The 11,102-nt window shown below is 40.3% G+C and overlaps 2 protein-coding genes across 2 annotated transcripts; one reads left to right on the forward strand and one right to left on the reverse strand.

Moving 5' to 3' along the window:
* Positions 1-24: 24 nt before the first annotated feature.
* Positions 25-7,103, reverse strand: supt3h (SPT3 homolog, SAGA and STAGA complex component). Its single transcript, XM_071479905.1, has 12 exons — positions 6,992-7,103; positions 5,892-5,996; positions 3,914-3,998; positions 3,068-3,154; positions 2,841-2,937; positions 2,568-2,737; positions 2,378-2,453; positions 1,629-1,741; positions 1,427-1,531; positions 1,211-1,339; positions 359-448; positions 25-158 (listed from the first exon to the last, which is right to left on the reverse strand). The coding sequence occupies exons 2-12, from the start codon at positions 5,981-5,983 to the stop codon at positions 117-119; spliced, it is 1,086 nt and encodes a 361-aa protein (XP_071336006.1). The 5' UTR covers positions 5,984-5,996; positions 6,992-7,103; the 3' UTR covers positions 25-116.
* On the forward strand, positions 7,078-10,804 carry runx2a (RUNX family transcription factor 2a). Its single transcript, XM_071479907.1, has 6 exons — positions 7,078-7,229; positions 7,900-8,090; positions 8,207-8,366; positions 8,855-8,959; positions 9,040-9,105; positions 9,393-10,804. The coding sequence occupies exons 3-6, from the start codon at positions 8,255-8,257 to the stop codon at positions 9,731-9,733; spliced, it is 624 nt and encodes a 207-aa protein (XP_071336008.1). The 5' UTR covers positions 7,078-7,229; positions 7,900-8,090; positions 8,207-8,254; the 3' UTR covers positions 9,734-10,804.
* Positions 10,805-11,102: the final 298 nt, after the last annotated feature.

The raw sequence follows: 11,102 nt of genomic DNA on the forward strand, positions 1-11,102 counted from the left end.
CAAAGCTGAGTCCAACCTGCAAAATTTATAAACTGAAAACCTTTTATTACAACAATGGAGCAAAAAAAATACATATTCAGATGTGTGCAAGAATGTGTCTGATACTGTAATAGTCCTCAGCAGGCGAGGAAGGCCATCCCACTCCTCCAATAAGCACTCTGAGAGAAAGAGAGCAGGGATTCACACTGAATTACTGCAATAACAGTAGAGAGAACTGTATCTTGAAACTATTAAAGCCTATACTTAAAGAAGAGGATATAGTGTGATATCTATTGTTTAGTGTGCCTGTGCAAAAATGTGTCAAGTAGCTTTTGAATGTAGCCTGATCAGTGTAATGCTTAAGGCTGTGTGTACTTACTGTGTGTCTGTAGTTGTATCTTCTAATGGCCTCTCTGATGTGACAGGGCTGGATGGCTCCACTGGGAGGTTCCACTGTAGCCGGACAGCTCTGAAACACAAAATACTGTGTTAATGCAGGACAGGACACCAACATCCTGTCGCTTCCTCTGTGAACAAACAGTAGACATCCACCTAAAGTTTAACACAAACTACACATGATGGGGATTTGTTATCTTTCCAGCAGACAGATATTATTGGTGGTGTGAGGAAGGCTTTGCAGCAACATTTCTATCATCGTGTAGAGACATAAAATATACCTGAATAAGAGCTTGTGAATATATTTAAAACTAGAATTGCTGCCTCACAGTTGTCTGCCCCCACCACTCAGATTCAGATAACATCCCTGTTTATCCAGAGTCATATAAAATATTATCCATTTGTGTGAAACCTTGTCATAATTGCTGTGTGAAGTTTTGAGTTATGGCTAAAAAGTGTTTCGTGAGGTCACCCTGACTTTGACCTTTAACCTTTAGCCATCCACACCTAATCAGTCCATCTTAGAGTTCAGTTTTTTCAATTTTTTACGAAATTTGAAGAACTTTTGTCAACACATTACTGAGACATCGTGTTCACGACAATGGGACAGACTGACAACCTGAAAACAATCAGCCTCTGGCTCTGACTGTTGCCGGCATGGAGAGACAAAACCCTGAACACTGACGAACCCCTGTTTCCATCCCTGAACAAGACTGAAAACTACACTGTTACATTTGGTGTTGTGTCATGATCTCTCTGTGATTATCTTCTGTGCTGATTAAAGACAATCGAACCTAAAAACAACCAGTTTGAGGACTGCAGCCAGCACACACACCTTTTTGCGTTTCCTCTGTCTCGCTCGGCCGTCCAAACTGCCGTTACCCTGTGGGAGGGGCTTGGATGGGTGGGAGGAGCCTGGGGTGGAGGGGGGAGTGGCCTCAGGTGAGTCTGGATCCTTCTTTACCTGATGGAGAGAAAAACGGGGGTATAAGGTATATAACCCTGGTATAAGTGAAAAGGACATGCTATACAGGAGAGTGTGTGTGTGTACCTCAGTGTGTGTGTTGTAGTGAATGTAACTGGCAGAGATCACATGACTGATGGGATTGGTCTTGGCTGTCATTTCCTGCTTTACCAACAGAGACAAGTCCACGATCTGAGGGAGAGCGACAAAGAAACAGGAGACGCTGAAGAGTTTTTAACACAGACAGAGACATGACACCATAACAGGACACCATGAGTGAACACGTTACCTGGGCGACCGTCTCATAGGCCAGGTATGACAGGATCTCCATGGTGATGCTGTTGGGTTTCAGCTCCAAACTGCTGCAGTCCAGCCAGTCCCGAAACTTTGACGCTTTCTTAGCTGGAATCACAGACACACACAGCAAATACACAACAGTCTGCATTTATACGGCACTTTTCTAGTCTGAACAACCGCTTATCACAACATTCACCCATTCACACACACATTCATAATTAGCTCTGTGTAGTTTTGGTACTATTTTTAAAATGCCCCCCCACGGGCTGGGTCATGGGACTTCATGGCTCCTTCAGGGTCTTCATGTGAAATAAAGAATCATAAATGTACAGCAAACGTGACATTTCACACTACATGAAGTTCATGTAGTGGGTTTAGTGCTGAAACCGTTATCAATTACAATGAATCAATTAGTCAAATAGTGAGCGTGAGCTGCTTTCTCTGATTTATTTATCACTGGAACCTGAATATCTTTGGGGGTTTTGGTTGGATAAAAGTGACTCAAAGATGATTTGGATTCTGGGAAACTGTGACGGGTATTTAACACAATTTTCTGACATTTTCTAAACTGAACAATCAATCAATTCATCAATAAATAATTAGACTACAGAAGAAAATTAAATAAATAAATACAAATAAATAAGATTATAAAACAGATTACAGTGATAATAAAAATGCTGCTCTAAAGAGCTCTAGCATTTAGAATTTTCCACTGAAAACAGAAATCCTTTGGTTTCTTACCGAAGCTGAGCTGTCGACTCTCACAGAACTCCGAGTACTGAGCCTGGTCCATAGTCCGAGTCTGACGCTCTAAACGCTGAAGATACAAAGACGAAGAACACATACACAGTAAACAATCATCATCATCATCATCATCATCAGGTGTGAATTTACCGTTGTCTCCAGAACAACGTGATCACCACACTCTGACCTCCATCCTCTCCTGTTTGACGGGGTCGACTTCTTGTCGCTCGGCTAATGACAGGAGTTCTCCGGTCTGATCCATCCACACCAGGAAATCCTGGGCCAATCGCTGCCTCCGCTGGTTACCACCGGCAACGCCACCCGCGGCAGCTGAAGCACCTGAAGCACCCCACCTGTCTGCAAACACACGGGACAAATAAAACCACTGCAACTGTTTTTAAATTGTCTTTTTAGTAAAACTGATCCCAGGTTCGTACACCATGTGTCAGAGTGTCTGTACCTGTTTCCTGTGGCGCCTCTTCGTCCTCAAGAGATTTGAGTAGCTTTGATTTATAATCTCTGAACTGGAGATATTTTAATAACCTCGCCACCTTCCTCTGGAGGCAGACACACAGAGAGAGAAAGAGATTCTTTCTGTCAAAGCTACGACTCAAATATTTTGAATATTTTAATCGATACGTGACGTTTTGTGTATTTAGTGAGTTTTTTTCTGCGTGTTCTGCTCACCTTGTCCCTCCTCATCAGGAACAGGATGTCCTCAGCAGAAATGACCCTCGAACCACGGAGAGCGGCCCCCTCGCAGGCCTGATGCAGCTGATGAATAAACCAATCACATCAGACGAATTAGCATCCCTCAGTTGCATTAATGTTTGTGTCAGTCAAAGGTTCAGAGAGAAGAGGATAATGTGGCTGTTATCAGACGTTTACTGCTTTCATGCTTCTAAAGTTTATCACAATGACAACAAAATGAATATTTTGTCTTATATATTTTGTTCTAATTTTGTATTTTTTGGCATAAAGTAAATCACAAAAATCTGTCAAAGTACAGAACCTTTTAAAAAGCAGGAATGTTTTATGATCTACAAAATAAAATGTATAATGTGTTTGTGGGTAATTCACAAATGCATTGTCCAATCCACAAATAAATACAAAACAGTTGGAACAAATGTGACACAATGTTCAGTATTTTAAACATATATAGACAACTTTACCTTCAGAAATTTGATCAAATTTGTTTTTGAGAGCCAAAGCTTCCTGTGCAGATAAATATTTAAAATTATCATGATATTCTATCATATGTGCACAGATTGATGTATTTAATCCATTAAGATTAAACAGATTGTTATGATTAAACAATAATTACCATATTTCGTTTTACATGGAATATTCCAGGGTCATGTGGCTTTGACTCTGGATTGGACGATGCCTTTGTCACAAATTACAGACACATTTGTAAATCTTGTTTTTATTTGTAGATCATGAAATATAGATTCATCACAGTTATTAAGTCTAATTTCTCTCCATGGAGACAGCTCATTATCCCCATTACGACTGTGTACAAGCGTGTGTTACCATAGTGATGAGCTGCGTGTGTACAATGTCCTCCACCAGAGCTGCTGTCTCGTGCAGAGGCCTGCGAGCGTCTCCCAGAGCGAACCTGGAAAACACACAGACACAAAACGTTCACGTGTTAAGAATAAAGCAGAGAGAAGCAGATTTTCATCCTCTGAAACAGTGAAGTCTGCAGGTGATAATCAGTCACAGCTTTTTAACGCCTCTAAGTGTTTATATTAAAAGGTTTTTGCCTTTGTTTTGTCAGCGTCAGTGGTGCTCACTGCTCACTTTATACTTTATATTCTCGCTCTATTCTTTTCTTCTATTTAACAGTAAAAGCAGGGCTCACAAACATCTCTCTCTCTCTGTCTCCATCTGCCTCACGCACACACACACACACACTCGAACACACTGAAGTCGACAGGCCACATACTTTGACCAAGGTCTGGTCAAACCTCAATTTGCATCCAGACAAGCCACTTCCACGATGGCAGTCGAAGCTAAAGCCACATCCTGAAGCTCTTTCCTTTTCTCATTTCTTCTCATCCCCTCCGTCTCTCCACCTGTTCTCTGCCTGTCACATACAAACACCTGACGCCCCCCCCACCCCCTTGTCACTGCTGTGTGCCCACCCTTATTGGGAGCAGCTGATTGGCTGTCTGCAGCTGTCAGTCACACAGGTGAGCGGGGCTTTGGTTTGGGGATGTGGGCAGGTTGGCCTCAGGCTGAGCGTTGGTTTTAGGTTTTAGGGTTTGGGGTTTAGTTGGGTTTCAGCCTCTCTGACCACCAACAACACATCTCTGCAGCCCGCACACAACCCAAGGTGAGTACCACAAAACACACACACTCACACTGAGGGGAGGTCGCAGCATTTAGGCACCGTCTTTTGAAAAATTATGGAATTTGTGGCAGAAAAGCAATTACATGCATTTCTTTCTTGTGCAGATAGAAAAAGTCAAATCTTAGCAACAGTGTAAATTAAGTGCAAAATTTATGTAATGTTATTGTTTCATTTACAGTTACTGAAACCGTACAACTACCTTTTTCTTCAATGTCTATTCATGGCTCCAGAAGATTATTTCCTAATCGATTTCTTCTTTTGATAAACATGTTTGAACCTAAAGCCTCAAAAATCAGTTAATTTATTCATTCATTAAATTATACAATAGTTTTTGTGTTTCTCCTGCTGCAAATGACCATCAGTCCAAAACCCAAAGATATTCATTTCACTGTCACATCAGACAAAGAAAAGCAGAAAATCCTCCTAACTGAGAATCCGGGACGAGGTCAAATTAGCTCAACTTTACCTCAAAAGGTCGTAAATGATGCAGATTAATTTTCTGTCTTACAACTGATCGATTAATGGATAAATTGTTTCAGCTCTACTGTCAAGACAGATAAAAATGTGGCCATTAATTTCAGATTGACTTTGTGTTTATTACCTTTAATGCGACAGAGAGCGACTGCCTGCTGCTTAAGTATGTTTGGAACATTATTGAGGATTTTTAATCAACTGGTCGTCAGTTTTGGAGCCAAAAATGTTTAGTGAACTGAAAATCTAGTGACATTACCTGAAATGGGGGATGATGCTACTGTAATATTTCTTTCATGCACTTCTGTTTCTGCTCTTTCTACGGCACTAAGCATTTTAGATTTCTTGTTATGTTATTATGTTTTACATTACACCAAAAACAACATTCTTACTTAAACTTATATTTTGTCAGATAAACGGCTTTTTACTATTATTCTGAGTATGATTTTAGTGAATTACTGTAGAGAAATAAAGGGTTGTGGGTTGTTTTATCACACCTGTGTTTCAGTTTTATGGTTTGGTTTTGGAAAAGTGTCATTAGCCAAAACACCTCTCAGTCTGGTTATTGTGGCTCTGTCATTTGTTAAACAGGTTTCTATGGCTTCAAACAGTCTGTTCAGCAGCACCAGCCCGATGCTGTACTGGGGTGAGTTTGGTGTGTGTCTGTGTGTTTGTGTGTCTCACATCATGCTCTGTAGTTCTGGGATGAAACTGGTCCTGGAAGCCGGACGGTCTTTAGAGCTGGAGGCGGTGGAGCCAGCCATGGGACTGCTCATAACCACATCCAACCTGATGACATGAGCAAAACAAAGACACAGAGCTGCATTAAACCAGGAATCAAAACTAACTGAAGAATTATTTTACCTCACCATCGCACCACATGTATATAATCTGCATTTCCAGACATTATGTGTTGTATATCAGTAAATGAATCATGCTCAATATCAATATTTGATCTCTAGAGACACCTTTCTTGCAGCAACATGCCTAATATATATATATATATATATATATATATATATATATATATATTCTCACTTGTAACAATCATTATTTGGTGCTTTATTAATGCACCAAAATAGTATCATCATTATTAGCATCATCATTTATTAATATGCCAATTATTTTTTGACTAAATCAATTCATCATTTGGTTTAGAAAATGACAGACAGTGGTGAAAAATGTTTCCAACCATCAGTGCAAAACCCAGAGATATTCATTTTACTGTCACATAAGACAAAGAAAAATCAGCAAATCCTCATAACTGAGAAGCTAGAACAAAAGTAAAATAACATGCAAAATAAAACTTGTGTGAAATCCAAACAAAAAGTGTTCCTGTGCATACTGATGGTGAATGGTCAGTGTCAACAAAAGGTATTCTTGGATGATTTATCTAAAACAATACAACAACAAAAAAATCAGTCAGCCTAAAATAACAAGATAGCAGAACAGACCTGAGGCAAATCAACACACACACACACACACACACACACACACACACACACACACACACACACACACACACACACACACACACACACAGGTGGTGTGACCGCAGTAACTTCCGTTCCGGCAGTAAAATGTGAATGATAACACAGAGCAGTTCCCTCCTATTCAAACACTGTGGTGAATAAAACACAATGCAGAAAACAGAGAGGAGACAGGAGGAGGAGGAGGTGGAGGAAAAGGCGGTGGAGGTGGAGGTGGAGGAGGAGGAGGAGGGGGAGGAGGAGGAGGAGAGCCGAAGACACGGAGAAAGCGTTAAAATGAGTCTAAACTCTCACCAAAGTCGTTCAGAAAAGACGCTGCCACCGCTGATACTTTTGTTTGTTAGATTTACGGCGCGGTCTGATGACGTATGTGAATATCGGACGCGCGGGTTTGTGGTACTTTGAGTTTTCTATCATTTCTGGTCAAAAACAGCCTCTCGCCCATTGTTAAAATATTTCACGTTTTATTCCGGTGAAAAATATCGAGTAAAAGAGGGATGAAGGTAAACAGCATCCTCTGTACAAGTAACCAGTAAGTAATCACTTTAACACTTTTCTAACACTTTTTATTTACTCGTTAATAATTGTTTAGCTGCCAGTTCAGTGCAATTTAATTAATTTAAATACGTCATGTTTCAGTTTCACACGTTTAAAACGTCAAACTTTAAGGCAAAATTCAGGACATCTTTCAGAAATGATCATTTTACAATCCAGTATTTTAAGGTTTGCGAGTCTTGAGAGTTTAATCACACCAGAGTGAACAGTTCTTTCTTTGTACAGTTCTGTTCCAGTTCCTGCAGGAAATCATAATGTGCATGTTTTAGGCACTAAAAGCAAAGTGAGGCTGCTTTAAAAATAATGAGTAGTTTTAAGAGATTATTTTTGACAGATAACTTCATATGAAGTTCAGTGACCAAAAAAAAATAAATAAATAAAAACCCCAAAACAATTAAATCAGTATTTGCTGTGAGTCCTCTTTGCCTTCAAAACAACTCCAGTCATCCTCACTTGCTAACATATGTTTAAAGTGTAAATGTGGATGTGCTCTTTAATCATTTTCAGTGAAATCCAATGTGTAAAGAGTTAGAATACTAAGGAATTAAATAAAGACTGATGTGGTCGACATTTCAGAGGAAATAAATATAGAGAAAGTGAGAAAGGTTTAAAAAAAAAAGTCGTTCCCCTTATTTTTCCCCCATCAGATCCTGTGGTGAAGCGTCGACCAGCACCATCGCCCACTGACCTCCAGCTGGACAACCAGGAGGTCCGACCCCTCCACCAGCGCAGCACAGATCCCCCCAGAGGCCTGGTACAGACTGACAGCCCAAACTTCCTCTGCAGCAGCCTGCCGCAGCACTGGAGGTGTAACAAGACCCTGCCGAGAGCCTTCACTGTAATCAGTCAATTTATCTATCTATCTATGGGACGTTTTGCTCTGACTTTATCCTTCCAGGCTCTGCACAGATCTCTTTTGCTAGGAACTGACACTAAAGTTTCTCCATCCTCCAGGTGGTTGCCCTGGGCAATGACGTGCCAGACGGCGTGGTCGTCACAGTGATGGCTGGCAACGACGACAACGCCAGCGCTGAGCTGCGCAACGCCACAGCGACCATGAAGCAAGGTTATGCCCAGTTCAACGACCTCCGCTTCATAGGCCGCAGCGGGAGAGGTGGGTGGACAGATACAGTCCTGATAACAGTCTTCATACACATAAATGTGTGGAACGTTTTAAAGTGGTTCATCAGCAGTTCAGCATGTGAAGACAGGACGGCGCCATATCATCCTCATTTTTTCTCCTCTATTGGTTTTCATACTTTCAATACCGTTCAAAGCCATTCTCTTCATTTTGTCTCGTCAGCTGCCCTCCAGTATGGGGGGCTTTGCCTTGTAACTTACTTGTCAATAAGCTATCATGGACTTTTTGTTTATTTATAAAACACAAAAAACCACAGTTCTTGAGGGAATGATGAGTAAAGGTAACATAGCGATGCTGTACAGATTTAAAATAGTATCTGACTGTAAACAACCTGTTAAAGCCACTAAACCATGTCATCCTGTATAACTAAGATTTGTTGTTTACCTTTAATAGCTTTTATTAAACCTACTATAATTTTGCTCTGAATGTGTGTGTGTGTGTGTGTGTCTGTGTTTTTTTAGGTAAGAGTTTCACTCTCTCTATCAATGTGCTGACCTCGCCCCCTCAGATCGCCACCCTTCACAGAGCCATCAAGATTACTGTGGATGGGCCGCGACTGCCACGACGTAAGTGCACACCGGCGGTGGCGATGTGATGGTTTTTTCCAAGCTTTCAGTCAGACTCATTTTCTTCTTCTCTCTCTCAGGACAGAGGCAGAAGGAGGTGAAGTCAGGGGTGTTCAGGGCTTCCAGCAGCAGCACTCCATCATCAGGTATGAAAGCAGGGATGAAATTCAAATACCTGTTCTTTTTTAAATCAGGTCAAACTTGAACTGGTGTATTTTACGCTGATTATTAATGATCTAGTTACTTCTTACAGTACTTTACACAAGTGTATAGTTTTAGTAATAATAATGCATCATATTTATGGGTAAAATCTAAATGTACAAATTAAAACAAAGGAATAGGCAAAATCCATCTCCCGAGGAAGAACATGGTGACATACGGTCGAAAGTTCTGGCAGGAACCTGAGGCAGACATGATTTCTTTCTCTCTCCAGACTGTCGATCCTTCTCCTCCTCTCTGTGGACCAGTGAGCCGTCATTCTTCGGCCACGTGACCTCTCTGACTTCCTCTTTCACTCCAAATCCCAGAATGCACCACCTACCTGCCCTCCCCTACTCCACCCAGCCTCCTCCTTACAGCTCCTACCTGTCTTCTCCCCCTCCCCCTCCACTGAGCCACAGTGGTGCGTTCCAGCCTGGCAGCTTTTATTACGGACCCAACCAACCGCTCCAAACCACAGGGGAGGACAGAAACGTCGTCACAGCACTGACCAATTATATTGAGGGGGCGTGTCTTTCTGTACGAGGGGATGAGCCTGTCTGGAGACCTTACTGATCATTTAATCTGTTGTTTTATTCTTCATGTTAAAATTATTTAATTGATTTGGCAAGTTTTACTGTGTTTTTTTATCCTCTCACCCACCTGTTACAATAAAATCTGTAATCTCGTGGTCTTCGGACTGTGGTTTGTCAACAAAGGCAACATCTGTGTGCTGAAGTGATTATGCTGTTTTTACTTATTTAATTGTTATGCAAATATGCATTTACTGTTTATAATTATTATCTTATATTTCAGTGTATAATTTGTTAAACAATGAAAAAATAATATGATGAAATTCATATTAAAGTTTCCCCTTTTGCAATAAATCTGTTGACCTCAGGTGAAGGAGCAGGTTCGCTTCCTCCAGACAGAGGTGAGGCTGGACTTTTGCAAACTTGATTCCCTTTTAATTAGTTTGTGAACTGTGAGTTTCATAATCTATAAGCTCAGATAACATCTTATAAACGTGTTTGAAAAATCCCAGTTACCTCCCAAACTCCACGGCAAGTTATTCCACAAATGTAACACTAATATATGAAATGGTTCTGCCTCGGCTGTTGAAGCCTGTCTCCGCTGAGCTGAACAGTGGCTTCTGGGAAAATGAATCACTGCACAATCAACAAAAATCAAACTGGCAACATAACTTTAATACATTACTAACATTATTATCACCATCAGAATAAACATACAAGTGTAGACGCATTAGATTGTTATGTTTATTGTTGGATAATATATATATCTCCTATTTTTTATATTTTATACACATTTTTTTTAACCTCCTAATAAATAATTATCACCACTATGACGACATCTCATTGATTTTTTTATTGGTGAAATATCCTCAGAATGACATTTAGGTTTTATTTATCTCACCAGCACAATCCTTTATTATATTTTATGTTTTCTTACCTTCAATTCAGTTCAATTCAATTTTATTTTTATAGCGCCAAATAAAAACATTATCTCAGGGAACTTTGCAGGATAAACTTACAATGTTATAGAGAGAAACCCACACCTCCCACAGTTCCCGGGGGGGTGAGGCAAATAAAATAAAGAAATTAATTTTAACAAACTGAAAGAATCTGATGCTTTGCATATGTTTTGGTTTCTTTTCCCATAAGTCAAGAAGAATTCAGTTCAGTGATCAGTAAAGATTCAGAATTTAATAAGAACCACAAACAGGATCAATTATCTAAACAATACAAAACTTCATCTACATGATACGTTAACTCGCCTTTGTGAGAAGCCTCCATTTCTGTTTAAAGGCTCGGTTTTGATGAAAAGTTCACGTGTTTGAAAGCGTAAACCATAAAAGCAGTTATCTCTCTGCTTTACAGTGATTCATTCCCCTTGTTTAACCCACTTGTTTCGCTCAGTTCACACA

Source organism: Trachinotus anak, unplaced genomic scaffold (assembly GCF_046630095.1).
Source record: "Trachinotus anak isolate AG129_WGS33_773 ecotype Australia unplaced genomic scaffold, CSIRO_AGI_Tana_v1 ptg000007l, whole genome shotgun sequence".
Taxonomy (NCBI): Eukaryota; Metazoa; Chordata; class Actinopteri; order Carangiformes; family Carangidae; genus Trachinotus; species Trachinotus anak.

What these genes read in the sequence shown, in the direction of transcription:
- runx2a (XM_071479907.1), top strand. Translation starts at nt 8,255, where the DNA reads ATGGCTGGCAACGACGACAACGCCAGCGCTGAGCTGCGCAACGCCACA. An exon ending in CATAGGCCGCAGCGGGAGAG is followed by an intron (nt 8,367 to 8,854) that starts GTGGGTGGACAG and finishes GTGTTTTTTTAG; the next exon opens with GTAAGAGTTTCACTCTCTCT. An exon ending in CAGCAGCACTCCATCATCAG is followed by an intron (nt 9,106 to 9,392) that starts GTATGAAAGCAG and finishes TTCTCTCTCCAG; the next exon opens with ACTGTCGATCCTTCTCCTCC.
- supt3h (XM_071479905.1), bottom strand. Translation starts at nt 5,983, where the DNA reads ATGAGCAGTCCCATGGCTGGCTCCACCGCCTCCAGCTCTAAAGACCGT. An exon ending in ACACGCAGCTCATCACTATG is followed by an intron (nt 3,155 to 3,913) that starts GTAACACACGCT and finishes TTTATTCATCAG; the next exon opens with CTGCATCAGGCCTGCGAGGG. An exon ending in TCAAACAGGAGAGGATGGAG is followed by an intron (nt 2,454 to 2,567) that starts GTCAGAGTGTGG and finishes TTGTATCTTCAG; the next exon opens with CGTTTAGAGCGTCAGACTCG.